This window comes from Drosophila kikkawai, chromosome 3L, assembly GCF_030179895.1.
Source record: "Drosophila kikkawai strain 14028-0561.14 chromosome 3L, DkikHiC1v2, whole genome shotgun sequence".
In the NCBI taxonomy this organism is placed as follows: Eukaryota; Metazoa; Arthropoda; class Insecta; order Diptera; family Drosophilidae; genus Drosophila; species Drosophila kikkawai.
Genome location: NC_091730.1, coordinates 20,385,669 through 20,408,744, shown reverse-complemented (window position 1 = coordinate 20,408,744; position 23,076 = coordinate 20,385,669). Strand labels below are relative to the sequence as shown.

At 38.5% G+C, this 23,076-nt stretch overlaps 5 protein-coding genes across 12 annotated transcripts; 1 reads left to right on the top strand and 4 right to left on the bottom strand.

Moving 5' to 3' along the window:
• Positions 1–202: 202 nt before the first annotated feature.
• Positions 203–2,368, bottom strand: Ubc4 (ubiquitin conjugating enzyme 4). The gene is made up of 3 exons (XM_017172848.3): positions 1,923–2,368; positions 1,543–1,695; positions 203–1,273 (listed from the first exon to the last, which is right to left on the bottom strand). Exons 1-3 carry the CDS (start codon positions 1,983–1,985, stop codon positions 890–892), a joined length of 600 nt encoding a protein of 199 aa, XP_017028337.1. The 5' UTR covers positions 1,986–2,368; the 3' UTR covers positions 203–889.
• Positions 1,680–20,333, top strand: Prps (phosphoribosyl pyrophosphate synthetase). 6 transcript variants are annotated; one of them, XM_070285305.1, is made up of 9 exons: positions 1,680–1,870; positions 7,552–7,777; positions 13,302–13,485; positions 14,221–14,289; positions 16,532–16,630; positions 18,455–18,579; positions 18,644–18,842; positions 18,915–19,049; positions 19,402–20,333. In XM_070285305.1, the coding sequence occupies exons 1-9, from the start codon at positions 1,813–1,815 to the stop codon at positions 19,492–19,494; spliced, it is 1,188 nt and encodes a 395-aa protein (XP_070141406.1). In that variant the 5' UTR covers positions 1,680–1,812; the 3' UTR covers positions 19,495–20,333. The 6 variants fall into 6 exon arrangements, with proteins under 6 accessions (XP_070141406.1, XP_017028331.2, XP_070141407.1 ...); XM_017172841.3 differs by lacking the exon at positions 1,680–1,870 and adding an exon at positions 5,136–5,282; XM_017172839.3 differs by lacking the exon at positions 1,680–1,870 and adding an exon at positions 6,373–6,569.
• Positions 2,701–4,539, bottom strand: LOC108078789 (phospholipid scramblase 2-like). Of its 3 annotated transcripts, none has more exons than XM_070285308.1 (3): positions 4,393–4,528; positions 3,220–3,932; positions 2,701–3,163 (listed from the first exon to the last, which is right to left on the bottom strand). In XM_070285308.1, the coding sequence occupies exons 2-3, from the start codon at positions 3,916–3,918 to the stop codon at positions 2,909–2,911; spliced, it is 954 nt and encodes a 317-aa protein (XP_070141409.1). In that variant the 5' UTR covers positions 3,919–3,932; positions 4,393–4,528; the 3' UTR covers positions 2,701–2,908. The 3 variants fall into 3 exon arrangements, with proteins under 3 accessions (XP_070141409.1, XP_017028332.1, XP_017028335.1); XM_017172843.3 differs by having other exon boundaries at positions 2,702–3,163; positions 4,397–4,539; XM_017172846.3 differs by having other exon boundaries at positions 2,949–3,163; positions 3,321–3,932; positions 4,397–4,539.
• On the bottom strand, positions 17,201–18,395 carry LOC108078790 (sperm flagellar protein 1). The gene is made up of 2 exons (XM_017172847.3): positions 17,521–18,395; positions 17,201–17,449 (listed from the first exon to the last, which is right to left on the bottom strand). Exons 1-2 carry the CDS (start codon positions 18,277–18,279, stop codon positions 17,336–17,338), a joined length of 873 nt encoding a protein of 290 aa, XP_017028336.1. The 5' UTR covers positions 18,280–18,395; the 3' UTR covers positions 17,201–17,335.
• Positions 20,334–20,577: 244 nt separating the features above from the next.
• alphaTub67C (alpha-Tubulin at 67C) lies at positions 20,578–22,960 on the bottom strand. The gene is made up of 2 exons (XM_017172626.3): positions 22,800–22,960; positions 20,578–22,180 (listed from the first exon to the last, which is right to left on the bottom strand). Exons 1-2 carry the CDS (start codon positions 22,800–22,802, stop codon positions 20,795–20,797), a joined length of 1,389 nt encoding a protein of 462 aa, XP_017028115.1. The 5' UTR covers positions 22,803–22,960; the 3' UTR covers positions 20,578–20,794.
• Between the last annotated feature and the right edge of the window lie 116 nt (positions 22,961–23,076).

The window sequence follows — 23,076 nt, the reverse complement described above, 5'->3', positions numbered from 1 at the left end:
ACAAAACCGGTCGATATTTTCGATATAATAATGAGAGCTATATTTTTTTTTAATAAATTTCTGTAAACCTATTCAGTTTTTTTTTCTTAAATGTACATAAGTAAAAATATTTTTAAAAATTTCAAGTTTTGTTTAGATAGAAATCCATAATGATCCGCAAATAAATGTAAATAGCTTTTCTTTATATTTGTTTATTTATTTATTTATTAACTTAACGCAATTTACAAAGACTTCAATTTGTTTGTTAGACACTTCACACATTTTCACAATTAATTTGTTTGCTTAATAATTTTTGTTTTGTGGCATAAATAAAGATTTTGTAGAGAATATTAAATGTACCATCGTTTAAAATGATGGAGCAGTTTTGTTGCAAGTAAATGCGACTGAAACGGAACCCTGGGCCCAATTGCATGGCGCATGTTTGACGTAGAGGCGCGTTTGCCTTAGGCTCAACCTCTGGCAATGTGCGGTTAATGAAAAAAAAATACAAAATAATAAAATAAGGAACAGAAACTTGAAATATGGAAATTACAAGGGCCAAATGCAATTCCGTAAACCAAAACAACAATTTACAATTATGATTTTGTGTTCGCTACGTAGAGAGGGGTTCTGCTCTTATGGAGGGGACTTAGCCTTAGTCTTAGACTACCGCGTGTTAGGCATTTAGCAAAAATTTAAATGACAGAGATTTAGCTGCTGCTGCTGATTGTAGTGATTGCTTGTTGCTGTAACTGACGCCGTCGCCACTGCCACCGCCACCGCTACCGCTGCCACCTGCCGCCGGATGTACTAGAATTTAGTGTGGTTTGCCAATCTGAAGGGTTGTCGTCGTTGAAGTTACTGGTGTTGATGATGGTACTGGTGCTAAGTGAGGCCGGGAGCAAGCAAGCTAACTGAATAGGCACTCTGTTGCCTTCTCCAGATTCCAGTTTTCCTTCGAAAGAACAGCGCGCGCATCGTGCTCATCGATGCCCATGTCCTTGAGGCGTTGAATCTTTGAATCACAATCGGGAAAGGTGTGCGGACCGCCGGCATAGGCGTTCGTCCAATGCTTGGCGGTCAAAAGGAAAAGATCATACTTGTCCTTGAACTGATACGCCACCACGGCATCCTGCGGATCGTCTGGCTCGGCGGCAGCCAATAGTGCCTGCAGGGACAATAGCACCGTGCGCAGTGTCATCGCTGCGGCCCAATTATCCTTGAGAATGTCTAGGCAAATGGCGCCCGTAACCGATGAAATATTCGGATGCCAAATGCGTGTTATGAAGCGGACCTGTTAATTTAAATAATTTTAGTTATTATGTGTATAAAGAATAAAGGATGTTTTGAACTGTTACAACTTAAAAGCAATTTAGGAATTGTTTCCAAAAGTATGCAATGCTGTCTCCCGTGGGTTTAAAGATTTTGTAGCATGCTGTTGGACGTTTTGTTTAATGATTTTAAATCACAAGTAAACAACTTTATAGTTAAAAACCTCACTAATTTAATGATTAAGACAGCGAAGACCTAATCCCGGGCAAGATTTAATAAGTAACGACTCACCTTTGGCGGATTGAAGGGATATGTCTCGGGCACTTTGATCTCTAAGATAAACTTGCCGCCCTCGTAGGGTGTGTCCGGCGGACCGGCAATCTCGCCGCGTAGCTCCGTCCAACTGTCATTGACCAGTTCGATTTTGATGGAACACTGGACGATCTGTCAATGGGGGAAAACGAGGAAATAATTAAACACAGTTGAACATACAAGTTAGATAGTTCCCAGCCTTGCCCCCTCTTCACACGACAAAAGCACGGCTCGAGAAGCGCGCCAAAAATGGATGCAAAGTCCGTGGACCCCGAGAAGGCAGCTGCTGGCGATGTTTGCGATGCGGGTAAGTCTGGGAAGGGGGATCCGGGCTGGTACGGTGTCCTCCAAGCACTCACCTCCTCGCTGCGCATCACCTCCTTGAACTCCCGCTTGATTCGCGACACTGCCATATTCGCCATGATGATTCTGTTGGTCTTTTCGCGTTTATGTGTCTCCTTCTATTCTCTGCCGTTCTCCTTTCTCTCTCCGCCGTTCTCGGTTCTGGCTTCTCCCACTTCTGTTCTTAGTTCTCCTCTCTCTTCACTTCACCGCCAGTGTTTTTGTTGTTGCCCCGTGCGCTATTGTTGTTGTTGTGGTGTGCAATATCGCGAATTTTGTGTGGTTCGCGTTGCGTAAACTACGCCGGGCTATTGGCCTCCAAGGTCGAGTCCTCCGCTGGCGATCGGTTGGGGGCTTTCGGATCGAATCAACGAACTCGATCACAACACAAAATAAATACAAAAGCGAAGCGCTTCAATATTTCTAGGTTTATTTTTTATTTGCTTGCTAGAGCTGCGACAAAATCGATTACAACATAAATACTATCGGTTGGGTCGATTATCGATTTGATTTTTAAAGAATCGTTGTAGCTTACATTTTTTTTTTTTAGTTCCATAAACTTTGGAGAGTAACAGTTTTGCGACCACATAAAGATTTATTCTTACTGTGACGTAAAAAAAATGAAAACAGAAAATCAGCTGATCTCTGGAAACAAAAACTTCTCTTTTCTATCGATATCGCAAGCTTCGGCCCTTTTGATGACCGACAACTTTATCTCAGACTCAACCCATATTTAAAGGAACGTTTTATTTAATTTTCACTTGTAAACATAATTATCTTGGATTTCTTATTTGGTTTACAATTTATTCAACAATTAAATCCATTAACAAGAATACAATAAAAACTTACATTTACATGAAACGGAATGCATCCGTAATCGCGTTTCATTCACAAAAAACATTCAAAATACAGCCTTAGGAGTTTCTAACTTCAGTTCAGTCTCTAAATAGAAAAACATCACACAAAAATACTATACTAACTATGAATATCCCTGCATTGACTATTAAATGGCGTCGCAAACGCATTTACATAGACTTCTAAGACAGCATTGGGCACAGGATAGCCAACCGTCTGTTGAATTTTCATAAAACATGAAATCAATGAGAAATGTGGCGCCTAGTAAAATCGCCTTAAGGCGCACATCCAAGTCCAGGGGAAAACTGATCCCAAAATTATCCGCTTTCGTATAGACTTCACGCGCCAATCCCGACCACTGCTTGCTGATTTTTCCAATATTTTCGCCATTTAGAGACACAACCTGGCAAAATAAATAATTTAATATTAATAAAATAAATGTAAGTTATAAATATTTACTTGAAACTCGATATTTCCGCAAACTGAGCAAGTCCAGAAGGGTCCTTCGATACGCAGAACAAGGTCTCCGTTTTGGTCGAGGATGCGGAACGATGGCTTACATATTGTGCACTCCTCCTTAATGCTGCCAATCACATTGCCCTGTGGATCAGAGATCTCGATCCTGTCCAGGCAGCAACAGCAGAGGCAGCAGGAGCAGGCTGTGGGTCTTCGCAATTGGAGCACCTCTTCCTTGCTATGGGCCTCGTAGACTTTCATGCTGAAGGGTCGATCGGATCCGCAACAGTTGCGGGTGCAGCAGCTGGTGTTTTCCACCGCGAGAAACACTTTCTGGCCGAGTGCATTCTTCACGGAGTATCTGTTGTTGCCCTCCAGTCCGGTGAAGGCTTCTATCAACTCGACTTTCTGCTTCACCAGCAGCTGGTCGACGGCCGTTAGGTACTCCAATCCCCGCGGACAGTTCGGTATTCCGGTAGGTATGCTCTTCCAGTCTCCCTCGATTCCGCCCATCGAGGCCCCGGAACCCATTCCGGGTTGGGTAATGATCGGTATCTGCGGCGGTACGGGGCCATATCTAAGGAATGGTTGTGGCATTGGTACCTCAACCACTTGAGGGGATTGTCCAGCTCCAGTTTCCTTCGGAGGAACAAGGAGAAAACCCAACGGGATCTTCCCTGCCACAGAGTCGGCGGGATTCATAGTCGCATTTCGATCTGATGATGATTATTAATTAAAATTGTTTATACAGTTGTCAATTTCTAATTTTTTAAGGGTATAATTAAGAGATGCCTGTAACAATAATGTTTTACATGTAAGCCCAATTATTATCATATAAGAAAGACAGTTATATTGATACTTACTGGGATAATACAACAAAATGAATAAAAATATTATTCAAATAAGTTTTAAAACTCCCTCTAAGAACTTAAAAATTCGTATAAATAGAATAATAATGATGCTGTAGATCTTGATGCCCTAAAAACCTAGTCGAATCATTCATTTCTGTTCGAAGTTGTTTTAAAATGAGATCAATGGAACCCATAATACCATCGCTATGTCAGCCGCAGCTTTTCATTGGTGCAAAGATAAGGTTATTTTCCACTGCGTCTCTGATCTTGAACACCAAATCCAAGTTATTTTGACCTCAGTAATATGGTTCTATTACGCGCTCACCTACCTTGTCTGCGGTCGGAAATTCAAAACTTGTTTCGTAATCCAAAACAGAAAAAAAAAACAAGAAGTTTATTTCTTCTAAGGCGTGTTTGTAGGCCTCTCTTAGCAACAGCAGGCCGACAAATAATAGAAAACCATTAATTATGCGGCATTTGCGATCTCATGTTTATAATGGGCAATGACGGTTTGTAGGGTATATGGGGGTGTAACTTGCAGACATATCGTTATTTCTTTTGTTTCAATTTATTATTCAATATTTAAAAAAATAAAAACAAGTTTTAAAATAACAATTAATAATAATACAAATTTCGTATTTAATATAACGAAATAATAATTAATTAAAAATTAAATCCGAAACATAAATTACAGGGTATCTCCAGGTCCTTATGATCTCCTTGCATTAAGCCCATTCTCTTTTAGTGTCCAAATTCACGTTTCGCACAAATGGCGCTCGGCAAACGAAAAAAAAAAAACGTGTCTGCAAAAGCGTGTGGAACAACAACAATTTTCAGATAACGAAAAGTAAACCCAAGAAACAGTCGAAGCTAAAATTGGAGTAGAACGCTTAAGAAAATAAGAGGTTTATTGCGCACACGTGTTTGTGTTTCCCTTATACGGCTCTCTTTCGCCCCAGCACGAGTCACCAATACAAACAACAAAATGCTCTCTCGCTTCTCATACGCTCTTATTTCGCTCTGATCGCTCTCTTTCCCAAGCTTACTTCACAACTTCACGAACGGGCTGATTCATTCAACTTTTGCATTTTCGGAATAGCGGCTGCATAGAAGTACAACCGTCACGGTTTTAATCAAAAAACGTGTTCAAAGTACTTTCTTTAGTTGTTAAACATTTACTAAAATTGCGACACAGTTCTACTGCACATGTTTTAAGTAAGTAGGAGTGTGTGTATGTGTGAGTGGCTTTGTTTTTGCCTCGTTCGAATGCGGCACGTGGTTTCCGCGTCGCTCCCCCTCTTCCGTCTCTCCATGCCACGCTCCCATTATTGTTATATGCAACGCCATTTGCGTCAGTTTTAGGGATAAAACGCGGAGAAGAGCACGTCAGCATTTAGCTTTAGTTCATTTATATTTAGACTAGAAAAACAATTTAACAAATCGCAGTGCTTTGCCATTTCTCCGGTGTTTTGCTGCGTTGGCTTTTTGTTTTGTGTTTTTGCCCCCGTCCAGCATCCCAAGGTACAGTTGTACAAGTACAAAACAAAAACAAGGCAATGCCGGCAAGTAAACACAAGACGAGCCCCCGTTCGAGCAAAAGTACAGTTCTTTCTACGCATTTTGAAAAAGAAATTATTTTTAAAGATCAACGCTAATAGGTCTATTTTTATACACTACAGGGCAACAATTAAATTCAAACGTTAAAATAAAAAGTCATCAAAAGGCACTTATACACCGAAAGAATTAACACTATCGATCTTGACATTATAAAATGAAATGAAAAATACTACGAAAACCGAGCTACACAGCGGAAAAAAACCTAGTAATAAAATAAAATATATATTATTTGAATTTAAAATTTCGAAATTATTGCCGTGAATAATAATGAGAGCATAAGATACAAATGTTTACATTACGGACGAAACAAAAAAAAAAATTCTTGAATATATTATACTCTTTTTTGTGCATTTAATTTTTTATGAAATTTTCCTTTGTGTTGTATTTATCGGATTTTCAAAAAAAGAAAAATTAAAATCGCAAATGACGAATGCATATTATCGGTACACGTACACTCGCATTGCAAACAACAGCTGATTGAGAGCGAAAGAGAAGGCACTGTTGCTGTGGCATCCCGAAAGCTTTTCCTTGGCAGCCAAACTGCGCATCATCCTGCTCGCTCTCTCTCTCTTTTCTCCCGAGACAGTGCCAGTATGTGTGGCTACAGTGCGTATGTGTGATGGACGCATACGCCATGTTGTACGGCGCTCAGTTCCATTCGCTCGCTCAATTTCGCCAGATGCGGCGCTCTGCTAAATCCGCTAATCAGCTAAAATTGTTGCTAAAAACAGTGCACTTTTTTAGTCCAAAGTCAGACAAAACAGCTGTGAGGAAGTGTGTTGCTCGAGCGCTGCTTTTTAAGTCGCTAAAAAGAAACGATATCGGGACTTCATATTTTTTAAATAATGCCCGATAAGAAATGCTCCGAAAATTCCGAGCAGAATGGTGCGTACTTGTGTCCTTGAAACCCTTTTTATTTCCTTTTTTGAGTTTGTCATGTGTGTGTATGTTTTCATGGTCATCTTGGGAAATTTGTAGGAACAGCTGTTTGTCAAGCGGAATAAAGCTTTCTTTTAGCGCGCGCCTGTTGGCATGCCAGTATATTTTTTATGCTGAAAAGTAGCAACATCAGATAAATTACTATTTTTAACTAATATTAGTTAGAAATTATCACCGCAAGCCCCAGTATTTTACCCTATTTGTATGATAAATAACAAGGTGACATAAATCCCAATAACCTTTGAAATTACTTAATGTATATTGTGTAATATTTTAAAGCATACTTTCCGACACATTTTGAAATGTTTTTAAAATACTTTTCATAGTTCTGATCCTCTAGGCTTACGCTTAAAGAAACTACAATACTTTTACTTTATTTTCCAAAATGAATACTTAAATTTAATCAACTTTAATCTTATTTATTTGATTGACCATTTCATACTGCTTTATTCAATACTCAAAACGTAATTTTGTTTACTTAAAAAATATTGAAAATTTAATTTTGACTAGTGTACTGTTTCACTTCTCAGTAAGTTTTAAAAATTTGAAAAATACATAGAAACATGATGTTTGATGCCTATCGAACCGATTCAAAACAACAATCGACATCGATAGCTTTTCCAGTTCCATAGAGAATAGAAGAGAGCGAGATGACGCCGAAAATCACATGGTCATGGGGTGGAAAGAGAGAGCGCAGAAAGGGACCCACTCACACATGCCAAGCCAGTTCGAAGCTTTCGCGCTGCCGACGCAAGCGTCGCTATGAATGAATCTCAAACGTAAAAAAGAGCCCGCAAAAGAGCTGTAAGAGAGCTGCGGCCCATACAAATGCGCTCTCTCTCTCCGGCGCCCATCACACCGATAAGGCGGCGACGTCGCTGCCGCGTTTTGCGCAAAAAAAGTTTATAATAAAAACTTCTACTCGTAGATTGTGTGATGCCAGTTCGCTCTGCTAATCCGATACGCGCTAGAAGTTTGATCCGAGACAATTTGGAGAAACAGGCTGGTTGTCTAAATTTAATCCACTCCAGAATGCCGAACATCAAAGTGTTTTCGGGCACCTCGCATCCGGATCTCGCCCAGCGGATTGTCGATCGCCTGGGGATCGATCTCGGCAAGGTGGTGACCAAGAAGTTTAGCAATTTGGAGACCTGGTAAGTAGTGTGGAAAATCACGCAAAAACTAAAGCAAAAAAAATCATCAACAAGTGTTACAAGTGAATACAAGTGGAAAGTTTTGAAAACATTTTTTGGAAAACACATGTGCCAAAGGTCCTTGACATTCGCTGAAGGTTGTGCTTGGTGTTATGGTGTTCTCAATTAAGCGCGCCAAGTGTGAATTGACTTGAACTAAAAGGGAAACCAAGTGATTTTCCCAAAAATTGTGGCTGCCGTTTTTGCTTGATTTCTTTTTATTTTTATTGATTTAACAAGTGGACTGTACACCGTCTTTGTCGCTGTTGCCGTGTGTGTATGTGTGCTTTTCAGCTGCTTGTATATGTGTGCCTCTCACACACTGCAGACACACACACTCACTGAGCTCTGCCAACATTGCCAATGTCGCGTGCAATTTTCGCCAAATTTAAGTAAAAAACTAAATCCAAAAAGGATGCGACAAATAGGGGAAAAATTCAAATTATTCTCATTTTATATTTTTAATTAAATTAGCAGCTGTGTACGACTGTGTTGGTGTGTGTGTATGTCTAGACTTGCGGCTTGCACGCTTTTTGCTTCCCTCTCTCTTTGGCTATCTCTCTCGCCCTTACACGCACACACGCGCAAGCTCCGCCAGTCAGCTGCTAATGCAACAACAACAAATAATAAATAAAGGCGCCTTGCTTTTTCCAGTTTTCTACCTTATCTCCTAGGGGAGATTTTTTTTTTTAATAAAATTAAATAAAAGCCGCCACATTAGCAAACAATTAGAAGCGAGAAAATGGAAAAAGAGGTGAACAGAGGAAACCAAAACGAAAATAGAGGTTATAATACGCGCTAAGCTTTTTGACATGATATGCTCTGCGCCGGTGTGAGTGCGTGTTTTTGTTATGCTCGCACGAACACCAAGGTACGGAACACCGGAAAGAACAAGAGGTGTTTGGTAGTTTTCTGATAGAAGCTTAAGGTACCCTGTGTCTGGAGGTTTGAAAAAAAAAATTGTTTTATTATTTAATACTTCCACCGAAATAAAACAATTTGTTTTACATAATCACTTATAAGTAATGTATATAATTTAATTTAATAAATTTTTCCAACCATGCTCAAGGCGCAACCTTATTACAGGGCATTAAATGTCTGCGAGTAGAGAACCACAACACGACTCTGTCACGTTTTTCGTTTCCTGAGTGAGAGTGGGCAAGGCTCTCTTTTGGGGAGAAGAGTGTCAAGTCAAGAGTCGGCAGACGTTGCTACGTCGACTGCGGCTGCGACGCCCCCGCATATATTGTTGCTCTCTTTGGATACTGCTCTCTCACTCTGTTGCTCTGGCCAAACGTCAGACCCCCACGTGTGCATAGTGGTTGTTGCTTCTCTGTTGTTGTTGTTGTTGCTTTCGCAATTGTGCTGTTCGCACTTGTCGGCTTTGTTTTTGTTGTCTCTCTGGCTTTTTTTTGGCATTCTCTCGAAAATATCGCTCTTTTTGCTCCAGTTTACTGTAGGTGTTGTTGTTACGGTTGTTATTGTTGTTTTTTTTTTATTGCTGGTGTAACGGTTCAACCTTTTGCTTTTATTTTTCCCCCACTTTGTCTTCTCGATTGCATTCGTTGATAATAGCATCGCGACGCCGATGATGATAATGATATTGTTGTTGTTATTGCCCGTTTTGCGTCTAGGGCTAGAGATCAAGTTCTAAAGTCGTCGAGATTATTAGTCAATTGAAGGGCGCCCGTGATGATGACATCATTAAATTTAAACGAATAAATTTTGCCTGATATTAAGACTGGCACCAAAATTTGTTTTTGCACTGGAATGATAATAGAAGATAAGAGCATAACAAAGGAGAGAGAATGGGAGAAAAGAATTGAAAGAAATTATAGTATTAATACATTATTTGGGTCAAACGTGAATGTGTTGAGTTAAATATTTACAATTTGTATTATTTAATTTGTTTATTCTTGGTTTAAATTTTACTGGTTTAGTGGGGTTTTCTAGGTTTCATTTTAAGTTCAAAGCAAAGTTGTATTGGATACAATTAAATACAACTTACACACTTATAATGTGATCCCAAAATTATGATCGTTCATTTGACCTTTAAGTTAAAAATTTTTATATTATATATTATTTTATTATATATAATTTTTATATTATATTTTATATTATATTTTTATATTCCCCTTAATATTTCTATTAAGACATGCATTAATCAATTACTCAATAACTCTGACTATCTTTTACAACTTCTCACGTGATCCAATTAGTATAAAAGTCATAAATAAGTGTTTCAACCCCCAAGAAAAGCCACAAAACGACCTTTTGGCCAAAGGCCAATTCGAAATTCAATGGCAATGTGGCATCATAATTTCAATAAGCCCAAAGTGGTTTTCCAATTCGAAGGTTTTTCCACACGCAATTCTAAACTGTTTTCCCTCCATAGCACCACCCCCCATGCCACCTACTATTCTCAAACGTCAATTACAAAGCAATTTTTCCTTTGCGCGCGACTCGACTCTAAAGTTTGATCGATAAGGAATTTGCCTGTTTGTCTTGTGAGGTCGTTGGGTATCAGCTAGTTTCGGGAGTGATAAGGGGAGGCATAAATCAACAAGAAACCAGGCGAAACCAAGCGAAAGCGATTTAGATTCCCCCAGACTGAGATAAGCCTAGTGGGAGACAGAAAGAGGCGTTTGGCAACAGCCTTTTGTTTTTATATTTCCACTACTTTAATTGCTTTGAAATCCCTTCAATGTAGTTTTACTGATAAAAAAAATATCAGTTTAAAGTGTATATTCTATGGAGGAAGTTTAACTGTAGAATTATTTCGCTTTTCTAATGGTGAAGTGAATTGAGTACATTTTAGATTCAGAATGAGAGTTGAAAACAATCTTAATAAACCCTAAGAATAGTCTAAGCAATTGATGGTTTAAGATAAATATAGAAGTAATTGACCGTTTTCATATTTCATTGCATACTCTTGAGCGCATTTTAAGGTGATTTCAAATCATTAAAAAATACTGTAATCTTGATATTCATTGATATAAATTATAATCAATCTTTAATCTTTTTCGATTAAGCCAGATATAACCGCTTTTCTGATATTATTCAAGTCGTAGTATTCAACAATCATAACAGAAGTATAAAAGAGTAAAAAGAATGTTCTGATCAAACACCTATGGAAAAAAAAAGACAAACAAAACACACGAAAAAAAAAGTGTGAAACTGGTGATTTCAATTAGAGAAGTTAGACTGTATTTTTGTAGTTTACATTATCACATGAGCAGACAGAACTCAAACCGAGGAAAGAGATAAAAATACGTAAAAAAGAAACAATAGAAAACGAAATGAATTTCAGCACAAAAATTCTATTTGACGGTCGGCCAAAGAAACAGCTGCTGATCTGGTGCCGTGTTCCTTCCCGGCGTGCTTTTTGTTGTTAGTCAGTTGCCAGCAGTGGCTGCTGGTGGATTTTGGACCATTGCCAACTGTCGCAAGTCTGCCGTACACGCCCCAAACTACCTATGTATGTATGTAGAATGTCTACATTCCCTGCCGCCCGGCATTTCCCTTTTGCATTTCCCCCAAAAAATATTTCCCGGCACGCTAACAATGTCATGGTGGCGGTGAACGGTGAAAGTGTTTCTCTGCAGCCCAAGCAATCTGTTAAGAAATTCACGAATTTAACGCCAAAATGCATCCGGCCAAGGCTGATGAAATCGCTGCATTTAGCAGCCGGTCACGGATACATCTCCTGACCACCTCTTGGACCTTAGATAAGAAATAAGCCACTGAGGGTTAACAAAAAATAGGAGCTTGATAGGATCAAAAACCATTCAATACAAATTGTTGTTTAAATAAATAATGCTGTAATGAAGATAATATTATTTTTTAAAGGCTTTTCATGATTGTATATTAACCCGCTGCTGAATAATGTCTTTACATACAGTCTTCTCTTTAATGAAAATAAACCCCTTAAGCACATTTAAATTGTACTTCCATATTTCTTTCTGTGTGTTAAAAGTCTCCTTGACCGTACCCCAGATAAGAAATATGCCTACAAAAAAATGCCTACAAAAAAAAAAAACTACAACCTTACCAATCAATACCCCCTCAAAAACGCGGTCAGCCGCATTTGGCATTTTGTTTGTATTTTTTTTTTTTTTTTTCATTTTGATAAGCGTGTGCAGAATTAGGTTATATTATAACTATACTACAGAAACGTGTCACGCGATTGGGGACAGGCGTCAAAAGGCATTACTTCCATGAATTTGTTTGTGACAGAGATAACTCTGGAATATTGGACAAATTAATTACTGGGCATGATCTGCGTGGGCCACACAGGTCGCTCGTTCAATCGATAGTCGTCGAGGGTTGTTGGCTGATGGCTGATGGTCGTGGCATGTAATTGAATTAACCTTCATCGGTGGAAAAACAAAAACCAATATAACCATGAAAACGAAAACAACAAACAAAAAAAAAAAAAAGTGAAAACTAAGTGGGAAGTTGTTCTTTGGGTATTTATTCTTTTTTTATTGAGTGAAATTGTTTGCTTTATTGAATTTAGTTTTTTAACAGCTTTTGCTGGACATTTTTATTGGAGAAAATTTATTGTGATAAGCTAACTGTAAAGGGTCTAGTCACATAGAGACTCTTCCTATCAATGCTATCAATCATAAATCTTACCCCTCTTGAAAGGTCTATGTTCTCAAACTAATTTATTAATATTTGTATTAAAAACAAAGCTCACACTTCCCAGATTCTGTATATGGATTATATTCCTGTAAATTTCCATCTTTAATATGCTGATATGGCTAGCGTTTCCATTTCAAGGGTATCAAATACCTAAAGTTTCGAGCTTCGAGCCAGAGCCGAAACCAAAACAAAATAAAATGTAAACAAAATAATAACCGAAGCAGCGCGTTCGCAACGACGGCGTCAGTTGTCAGTGCAAATATAGCGCATACGCCATGTGGGCCATGTGTGTATATGTGCTAGAGAATTAGCAAAGCTTCGATTAGATTGCGTTGCCTTGCAGTTTCTTTTGGGCGTCGTCGTCAAAGGTCAACAATTATGGGCGGCGTAGTCGTCTCCTCTTTCGTTTATAAATAATACTTCAAGGCGGTATTGGTTGGGATATTCAAGAGAAGAAGGGATAAGCCTGAGACTGAGGCTCTATTGAACTTGAGAAATGTGTTTACAAGACATGCGATACGTGCAGGCCGGGCTAAACAATGGAAATTTCCAATCCCTGACACTGAGTACATAGAAGCCTCTTTAGGCTTTCTTTAGAGATAATACTTTTAGGTTTGCTTTAACAATCTTAGCCATTTAATCATTTTCAGCGGCTTGCAGTAAATATTTATTTTCATTAAAAATTTGTTCAAAATCAAAGTACAGTTCAGTTTTTCAGTGAAATATTTTAAAGTGCAATCTTGAAGCTACACTGCTTCCACACATATCCACACATAATCCATTTTGTTGCCAATCTTGGCCAGATTTTGAACTGTTGTATGTATCTCTGTCTTTGCAGTGTGGAAATTGGGGAATCGGTGCGCGGCGAGGATGTGTACATCGTGCAGTCCGGCTCCGGCGAGATCAACGATAACTTGATGGAGCTGCTGATCATGATCAATGCGTGCAAAATCGCCTCAGCCTCTCGTGTTACAGCTGTGATTCCTTGCTTTCCATATGCCCGCCAAGACAAAAAAGATAAGGTAGGTTTGCCTCAACACTCTCGATGATCGATTGACCGACGGATGACACACGATATTGTCCTTGCGGTCGTCCTTTTCTAGTGCAAAGAAAAGCAAAATGTAATAAGAAAACAACAAATAATTCTGAATCTGATATTTTTCAAACTCAAAAGTCCACAATACAACAACACACCAACACTACTGTTCTTCTAATTTGGGGAAAAAGTGCGAAACAAGAAAAGCGCGTAAACTTTTCCCACGAATGATTTTTCCCCCGAAACTGTTTAGCTCGATTGTTAATTGCTGTTTAATCAAATAACAATAATAATAATAATATTTATCTTCTTTCTATATACATATATTTGTGTGTCTGTGTTCCTAATGCATTTTGTTTACGAGTTTTAAAAATTGTTTTCTAAATTTGATTTCGAAATTTGATTTTACAAATTGTTTGCAACGAAGCTAAAGCAAAGCGAAGCTGCAGAAAAATGTATAGCACGAAAAATCGGAAAAATGTGGAAAATTCTGAGCAATATTATTTTATTTTAAATTAATCCTTGCTTTTAAGTATTTAAGAGAACCTAATTTATATTTTTCCTCCCATGCCATGCTCGCTGTCTCTCTTTCTCGCCCTCGCCCTCCTGCTGCTATCTCGCTCGCTCTTTCTCTCCACCCCCGCCGTGTGTGTGTATATTTCTCTCTGTCTCTCTCTCTCGGCGTCTTTGTATCGATCTCTTTCTCTCTACCGGCGTGAAGTTGGCGGGCAGTGATGATACTGAGGAAGCTAAGAAGTTAGCCAAGAAAAACTACGATTGGAAATTTAGGGTATTTACTTTCTTCTACTTCTTCTTCTTACCAAACTTTTAACAACTAAAAACAACAACATAAAATCACACCCTTATATGTTTCCATAAATCTCTAACGTGGTATAAATATTCTTATTAATTTTCTTTCAATCAAAAAAAAATAATTCGATATATGTACTAAGAATAAATCTGGAACGGGGGAGCTAATATAGTATAATATCAGAATTGAAAATGGCAAAAAATCTCATCCTCAGAACTCTCATGAACTCACGACAAGGGATTTTAGCGACGTCTCTTTGGCTTAACAGATTCTTTAGAGAAAAATCGCTTTTTGTCTATCCTTTTTGCATGCCCTCTTACCTATAATTCCTATTCCTATTGCCTTTCCCTAAACTCTAAATTAAATCCCTGGTTAACACTGTGAAAAATGTTCCCCAACTAATTGGCAAAATAATTAATAAAAAACAAAATTTTCCACATTTTTTTTCGTTGGCGCCTCTGTGTTTTGTTGTTTTGGCCTTTGTTTCGTGTGCAAACAAAAAATGAAAATGCGAAATGAACTTACAAACAGGGGTGCCATAGAAATCGCTAAAGATTTTTAATCAATATAAATTGCGGCTAAAAGTATGCTATAAAATCCTTACACTTCTAATAATTGATTTAAATGCAATGGCAATTTCTGGGTAAAGCTCCTGATATGTATAGTTTAAATAAGTAATCTATATATTTATTTAATAATTGATCTCTAAAAAATATATTTTTGTTTGTGTTGTCTCGACTGCTGTTTGTTTGTTTCGTCTACCTTATTTTCTTGTATTGTATTGATTGTTTTGATCTTGCACTTTTTGTTACGTTTCGTCTTATCGGTCCCTGACAACACCAGCCTCCTCTTTGGGGGGCTCAAAATATGTTTTTCTCTTGGGTTGATTAAGTTTTCCTTGGGGTGATAATCCCTTTTTGACGTCAGACGATCATCGGATCGAATCGCGTCAGTCAATGTATGTTGATTGGGGGTAGACGATGAACCCTAGGGGTTAAACTCGAAATGCACAAATATTTTTCATTTCTGTAACTGATACGAGTTAATCTGAACTGCAAATGAGTTCCTTGACTTTCAAGCCAATCAATCGGCTGAGATGGAATGAAAAAATATATTTATAAATACACATTGTATATCTTGGAATTGGCACTGCAACCTTATTTGATTTTGAGTCTAACAATTTCCTTTTTAAATACGGATTAAGTCTTTATGTTAATTTAATGTAAACCCAAGTGTACACTCACCCGTTTTCCCCCACTTGATTTAATTTTAATTTTAAATTTAATCTATTTTCGTTACACACTCAAATCTCAATTATTCTGAACTCTTATGTTTTCTTCTTTTTCTTTTTATACTATTTGTCTCTCTATCGCATCAAAATACAAAAACCCAAAAAATAAAAACAAAATTTGAATTCTGTTGAACTTAGGAGTTTTCAGCCAAACAATATACTGTGAGTAGTCGTCCGTTAGTTTCTACCATATCCCAAGGCATTATCTTTAATGCTGTTTGCGGAATTAAAAAAAAAAAAGAAAAGAAATGTTTTGCTTTAGATTATTTTTGTCTTAAGCCTTTTGCTTTGTTGCGTTTGTTAATGTGTTTTTTTTCTTTTTCTTTTGAGTTGAAGCAACAGATGATGATATTTTCCTTTTCTTTCCTACCTATACACATACATATATATTCCACTGATGTTTTGCATGCCTTGTTCCCAGTTCAGATCGCAAAACCTTTAAAAAAATCCAAACCAAACCAAGAAAAAATTAAAAAAAAAAGAATAAATTAAGAAATTTCAATTTTCTTTGCACTTGTTTGCCTATTAATCAATCTTTATCTGTAAATGTATATTTCTAACTGGCGTGTGTTGCTGCACTTTCATCACCACAAAAATCATTGGGTATCTCTCATATTTCATTTTTTTCGGGGTGCGCACCAACCATCATTATTGTCCTTTTGTGTTGTCTCCACAGAATCTCTGTCTGTCCTCGAGTTATTTATCTCTCTCCATATGCAATCTCTATTGGAACGTTAAAACCTCTTTGTTGATCTTTCTGTCTCTATACATATTGTGTGTGTCCATGTTCGATTTTGATTTCCATGGTTTATACTCCTCATAATAATGCTTAGCTCTAAGAATGATATTTATAAAAACAAAAACCGAACTACTAGTTGCGCTAATGGTAACTTTTCCTTCGCCTCTCTTTCTACGCTGGCCAATGCACAGAGTCGTGCGCCCATCTCGGCCAAATTGGTGGCCAACATGCTGTCCGTGGCTGGAGCCGATCACATCATAACCATGGATCTGCACGCCTCACAGATTCAGGTAAGTCCCAACTCTACAAATTTATAATTTGTTTAATTTAATTAGTTTAAAAACGAAGGAAATTTTATAGGTAAAAAGAAAACAAACATTTAAAGCGAAATATTAATTTTTGTACAATTTAAAAAATAATTAAGTTATATAGCTAAAAGTAGATTTCCCAGTTTCACGCATTGCCTGCAATGTGCAAGCAAATAAGACTCCACAGAAAGAGCACTTGCTATAATTTGTCTATTATTTAAGAAATAGAAAAGGGTAGGATTCCAAAATGGAAACACAGTAAAAGATGCTTTCATTTATTACTCCCTCTTCCAGGCGTTTCCTGCAATGTGCAAGCAAACCACTGATAAGATAAGCAATACAAAAATGGGTTTCCATTCCTATTTTAATATAGAAAAGTACCACTGATAGCATTCCAAAATATAACTCGAACATTATTCACCCATTATACCCATTACTCAAATGAAGAATCCCCCAGTAAAGCCTTTTGCACAATTATCTTTACCGCGAAAGCCTTCAATGCGTTTCTAATATCGCGCCGGGCTAGTCATTTACGATAAAGGAACGTGTACATTTTCTTTGCCAAAAAACATAAAATATATATTTTAGAGATGTCCAATAACAAGTGGTCTTCAGATGGATTAATATAAGGTATGAAGAATCGAAGAACTTGAGCCCAACGCAGACCCAGCCAGGGCGTGGAACATTTTAGGCTAGGATCTGTCGCTGGATTCCCTTGAAACAAATGGGGAGGATACCACCTTCATCTCCACGTCTAGGCATTGTTGTCGTTAGTATGTTTGATGGGTATTTATACTGATCCTATTATTATCATCGTCATCGTTATTATCGTTAATGCACAGAGTGGCAGAGTGGGAGGCAAGAATGCTCACCGACAATTTGGCCAGCTGATCCATAAGGTCCGATATGCGCTCATCCTTCACAGCAATCAAGCTTTGCAGATAGTCTACCTTCTGGTGAATCATTTTAATGTAGTTATCCTTCTCGTTGCTGGCACGAACAGCTACGGCGTAGTCCTCATAGGCCACCAGTTTCTTGGCCACCTTTTCAATCTTCCCATCGACCAGAGTATCCACATCCAGGCTTAGAACTTCGGCTGGCAAATCATCTCCAGTTGGGGAGGGGCAACTAACTTTGTGGGATCGAATAATGGTGCGGCTTCTGCAGAGCTGTTGCTTGTTTGAATGTTTTAGCACACCCAAGGGAGCAGGGTTCCTGCTAGATCCCATGGGCGAGAGCCTAGGATCATCGTGAAGCAGGGGACTGGGCATTGGACCGCGGTGGCCCTTGGTCACCGGGATCAGTTCGTAGAAAAGCATCTCGATGGCTCCGGCCTCGGCCTGGGCCAACTTCTCGAGAAGGGCATGTGGGACGGAGACGTTTAGCTTCTTAAGAACCTTAGTATCAAAAATCTCCCAGTTCTTGAGCTTCAGCTGAATACTGTTCTTGGGCGCATAGTTGTGCAGGTCGACCAGCCGGGGATGGGCTAGCTTGATGATTTTGGCCACTGGCAGCACATCGGAGAAAAAGCGCCTTGTGCGCAGATTTAGGACAATGCGCTGCTCCTTGAGCCACTGAGCCAGGCTCACCTCCTCCTCCGAGTTGAGCGTGCGCGTATGGTATTGGGGCATGATAATCTCTTTTGTTTTGGGATTTTACCGTCTCTGTTTGCTTAACTTTTTGAAAATAAAATTTATTTTGAGGTCTAAACTGTATAGGTCGAGATTCAGATGGATAATGGAATCTGTGATATTTGCTTTATGACAGTTAGCTTTAAATTAACTGTAAATTGAAATGTATTCCCAGGGTTTCTTCGATATACCAGTTGATAATCTCTATGCGGAGCCAGCGGTACTCAAGTGGATCAAGGAGAACATTCCCGAGTGGAAAAACTCGATCATTGTGTCGCCCGACGCTGGCGGTGCCAAGCGGTAAGTCTCGAACTCTGAAACCATGAATAAAGCTAATTTGTAATTTTCTTGAACTATCTTTTAGTGTCACCTCGATTGCCGATCGCCTGAATGTGGAGTTCGCCCTGATACACAAGGAGCGTAAGAAGGCCAATGAGGTCGCATCCATGGTTCTAGTGGGTGATGTCAAGGACAAGATTGCCATTCTGGTCGATGATATGGCCGATACATGCGGTACTATTGTTCATGCTGCCGATCGCCTTGTGGAGGCTGGTGCCACCAAGGTGGGTTTTCTTATTGTTCGGCTTTATTTTTCAAATATTTAATTTTATTACCAATTTTTTTTTTTTGCTTAGGTGTATGCCATTCTGACGCATGGCATTTTCTCGGGTCCAGCGATTTCGCGGATCAATAATGCTTGTTTCGAGGCTGTGGTGGTGACCAATACCATACCACAGGATGGACATATGCGGGATTGTCCCAAGATTCAGGTGAGATATTTATCAGGAATTGGTAAATTTGTACGATTGGCAAAACTTTGCTCAATTAGTATGTATTCTTATTAAATCTATCAGCAATCTTTAAATCTTGTTGTACAATATTTCTACAATCTTTATAATGTTTCACCAATATCACTACAATCGTTCAACAATTGTATATGATATTTCTACAATTATTTAGCAATCGTTAAAAAATCGTTGTATAACTTTTAAACGCATATTTTAGTTTAACAATCGTTTAGAAATCTTTCTGTAAAAGTTTACTAATCTTACTAAAATCGTTTAAAATCTTTCAACAATGTTTCAACAATCTTTCAACAAATTATTCTTTTACCGTTTTCAGTGCATTGATGTCTCGATGATGTTTGCCGAGGCCGTTAGGCGGACACACAACGGCGAGAGTGTCTCGTATCTCTTCTCAAATGTTCCATATTAAATCGGCAAACGTTTAACAAAACAACAATTAACCAGAACACCGATTAGCAAGCAACCGCAGCTGACGCAACTTTAACAGAGCAAATTTGTAATGCAACAACAACAAAAAAACAACAAGCAAACAAACCAACAATTTAAAAACATATATTTTGCCATCATTATCATCGTTATATATTTTTTATGGATTAACCTATTGTAATAGTAATTTAAAAGCAAACGCAAAACTCAGTAAATGGGAGAAATCGTCATTATTGTAATTATAATAAAAATAGGAATACCTAAAGATTACACTAAATAACACACACCACAAAACAAAAGTACACTAATGCAATTGCCTTTTCTTTGTATAGTAGAAGCTGTTTTGTTTAAGCAAATTATATATTTCCGATTTTTTCTATTGCAAATTTTAAAAGTTAACACAAACGAACGATAATTCCCAGTTGATCATTGGTGTAAACATTGGCCTGCTCTTAGAGAGAAATTTTAGATTTATAGATTAAAAACAAACCGTAGAAGATATACACCTACACAACAACCACACCATACACACACACACACAACAACAACAACAGAAAATATTGTAATTTTACACACTGTGCAAAAACTTTTTGATGATTCTTTTATGTGTAAGTTCATGATGAAAAAATTAAAAAAAAGAAACGCAAAATACTTGCAAGTTCAAAATAAAATCTAGTAAAATTAAGTGAAACAAACAAAAAAATACAATTGAAAACAACATAGCGAATAGGCGTTAAAAAGTAATAAACAACAAAACAAAAACATAAAAACAACTAAAGAAAAAATATACAAAAAAAAAACATTACAGAAAACTGATGAAAATGGATTTTTATTTTAGGAGAAATATTTTTATACTTATATATATATTTTAAAATTTTCTGTTAATTAAATGATTTATTAATAGATCTTTTATCGACTTAAAATTGAAATAGTAGTTATTTAATTCTAAAGTTTTTACTATTTTTATTTAAATCCTTTTGGAAAAAAAAAATCTTAAAAAAAAAATGAAGTTACTGGTTTATATAAAATATTTTTTGTTCCCCCTTGACCCAAAAAAACAACAAAATTCAACGGGGTTTGTCCTCAAACCAAAAATGATTCTATTTCAATCATAAATTCTAATATTACACAAAATGTTTCAATTGTTTAAATTAATTCAATGCTAAAATTCTTTCCCAATTAAAGCCACATTTTCCTTTAAAGATTTTTTTTTTTTTTTTTTACATTATTTTATGGAATATTGAAGTGACTGGTGGACAAACAAGGGGAACAGCAATGTAATTTCAATATTCATCAAGATCCTCATCGTTGCCCTCCTCGGCATTGTCCAGGCCCACCTCCTCAAAGTCACGCTCTAGAACGGCAATGTTCTCCCGCGCCTCGGTGAACTCGCCCTCCTCCATGCCCTCGCCGACATACCAGTGGACGAAGGCCCGCTTCTTGAACATCAGATCGAACTTGTAGGACAGATTGGAGAAGGCCACCGAAATGGCTGTCGTGTTGGACAGCATACATACAGCGCGCGATGTCTTGGCCAGATCACCATCCGGGACAAAGGCCGGCCTCTCGTAATTAATACCAATCTTGAAGCCAGTGGGACACCAGTCCACGAACTGGATATGCCGCTTGGACTTGATGGCCGAGACAGCGGCATTCACATCCTTGGGTACCACATCGCCCCGGTAGAGCATGCAGCAGGCCATGAACTTTCCCTGTCGTGGATCACACTTGACCATCATGTTGGAGGACTCGAAGCAGGCATTCGTCAGCGTGGTGATGGCGTGCTGTTCATGCGCCGCCTTATCCGCCGACACCAGCGGTGCGTAAGCCACCAGCGGGAAGTGGATGCGCGGGAAGGGCACCAGGTTAGTCTGGAACTCGTTGAGATCCACGTTCATGGAGCCACTAAAACGCAGCGAGGCCGTGGTGGAACTAACTATTTGGGCAATGAGGCGGTTCAGGTTCTTGTATGCCGGCCTGTCTACGCCCAAGTTATTGTTGCAGATATCGTAGATGGCTTCGTTATCCACCATGAACACACAGTCCGAGTGCTCCAAGGTGGAGTGCGTGGTGAGCAGTGCGTTGTAGGGTTCTACCACGGCGGTGGATACCTTCGGCGAGGGATAGACGGCAAAGTCCAGCTTGCACTTCTTGCTGTAATCGGCGGTCAGACGCTCCATGAGGAGCGAGGTGAAGCCGGAGCCGGTGCCGCCGCCCAGCGAATGGAAGATAAGGAATCCCTGCAAGCTGTCACACTGCTCGGCGATCTTTTGCAGACGCGTGGTCACCTTATCGATCACCTCCTTGCCAATGGAGTAGCGTCCGCGGGCATAGTTATTGGCCGCATCCTCCTTGCCCGAAATGAGCTGCTCTGGATGGTAGAGGTCCCGCATTTCGCCTTTCCTCACATCATCAATAACCGTTGGCTCAAGATCCACGAATATCGTGCGAGGCACCTGCTTCCCGTTCCCAGTCTCCGTGAAGAAGGTGCGAGCATCGTTGGCGGAGGTGTCGTGACCGACACTAGCACTGCTGCCGCTGGCCTGCAGCTCCTCCTTGCTCTTCAGGCTGCCATCCAAATTGATGCCGTGCTCCAGCAGGTACAGCTCCCAGCAGGCGTTGCCGATTTGGATGCCGCACTGGCCAATCTGGATGGAGATCACTTCGCGCTGTCAAAGGAAGGTGCAAAAATAGACAAATATATAAAAGTATGGATCGACGCCATTTTTTTAGTTCTAGGTTAGGTTTAAATTACACTTGAAAATATTTTTAACAATTTCAAAATATAAGTTCTTGAAATTATTATAAATTCCTGCAATTCTTACGCTTAAAGATATCGATTTTCCTAGGGAATATGCATTTTAGATTAAGGAAAAAACATTTTTCATCTCAAAATAAGTAATTATTTATTATTTTAGAAACTGTTTCTTTTTAAGAATTTTGGGAGTTTTTTATTTTTTATTTTAACATTTACTTTCAATGTTTTATGTTTTTCATGTTTTTTTATGTTTCAACTTTAAGCACTTCTACTGGAAACAAGCTTTTTTCTTTACTTTTCATGGCACTTTAACTGGAAGTAAAGTTTATCCAATATATTTCTTTAGCACTTTTACTGGAAAAAATCATATTTCCTTTACTTTTCTTCAAGGAAAGTACTTAAATTCCTTTGAGTAATAATTTTTAGTACCATGAATAGTATATTTAAGCTTAGGCCGGGTATGCTTTTTAAACCCATTTCTCCGCCTATTAACTTTTCAATTATAAAACACCACTATTAATCGTTCTCACCATTTTATTTTACGAGCTTTTCTTGGGAAAGCTAAAATCGAAAAATACAATTTAAAATCTTCTACGGGACAAGGGAACTATCTTCCTTTTCTTTTTGCCTTTTTTTCGCCACGCGAAAAATTGCAGCCTCAGGGTAGATTGGTTAGGGAGTCACTGGAATAGCGCCGTTACGCCCGCCGCCAAAAGAGAAACGTCAAACTGCAAGAACAGAGTTGCATTGTCCATAGGTGATCGTCGTTCCATATTTTTTCCAGCAATTTTTCATTATTGGCGGCTA

What these genes read in the sequence shown, in the direction of transcription:
- Prps (XM_070285305.1), top strand. Translation starts at nt 1,813, where the DNA reads ATGGATGCAAAGTCCGTGGACCCCGAGAAGGCAGCTGCTGGCGATGTT. An exon ending in TGCACGCCTCACAGATTCAG is followed by an intron (nt 16,631 to 18,454) that starts GTAAGTCCCAAC and finishes ATGTATTCCCAG; the next exon opens with GGTTTCTTCGATATACCAGT. An exon ending in GGGATTGTCCCAAGATTCAG is followed by an intron (nt 19,050 to 19,401) that starts GTGAGATATTTA and finishes TACCGTTTTCAG; the next exon opens with TGCATTGATGTCTCGATGAT.
- Ubc4 (XM_017172848.3), bottom strand. Translation starts at nt 1,985, where the DNA reads ATGGCGAATATGGCAGTGTCGCGAATCAAGCGGGAGTTCAAGGAGGTG. An exon ending in AGGTGATGCGCAGCGAGGAG is followed by an intron (nt 1,696 to 1,922) that starts GTGAGTGCTTGG and finishes CCCCATTGACAG; the next exon opens with ATCGTCCAGTGTTCCATCAA. An exon ending in ATCCCTTCAATCCGCCAAAG is followed by an intron (nt 1,274 to 1,542) that starts GTGAGTCGTTAC and finishes TTAAATTAACAG; the next exon opens with GTCCGCTTCATAACACGCAT.
- LOC108078789 (XM_017172843.3), bottom strand. Translation starts at nt 3,918, where the DNA reads ATGAATCCCGCCGACTCTGTGGCAGGGAAGATCCCGTTGGGTTTTCTC. An exon ending in GCGGAAATATCGAGTTTCAA is followed by an intron (nt 3,164 to 3,219) that starts GTAAATATTTAT and finishes TTATTTTGCCAG; the next exon opens with GTTGTGTCTCTAAATGGCGA.
- LOC108078790 (XM_017172847.3), bottom strand. Translation starts at nt 18,279, where the DNA reads ATGCCCCAATACCATACGCGCACGCTCAACTCGGAGGAGGAGGTGAGC. An exon ending in ATCAGCTGGCCAAATTGTCG is followed by an intron (nt 17,450 to 17,520) that starts GTGAGCATTCTT and finishes TGATAATAATAG; the next exon opens with GATCAGTATAAATACCCATC.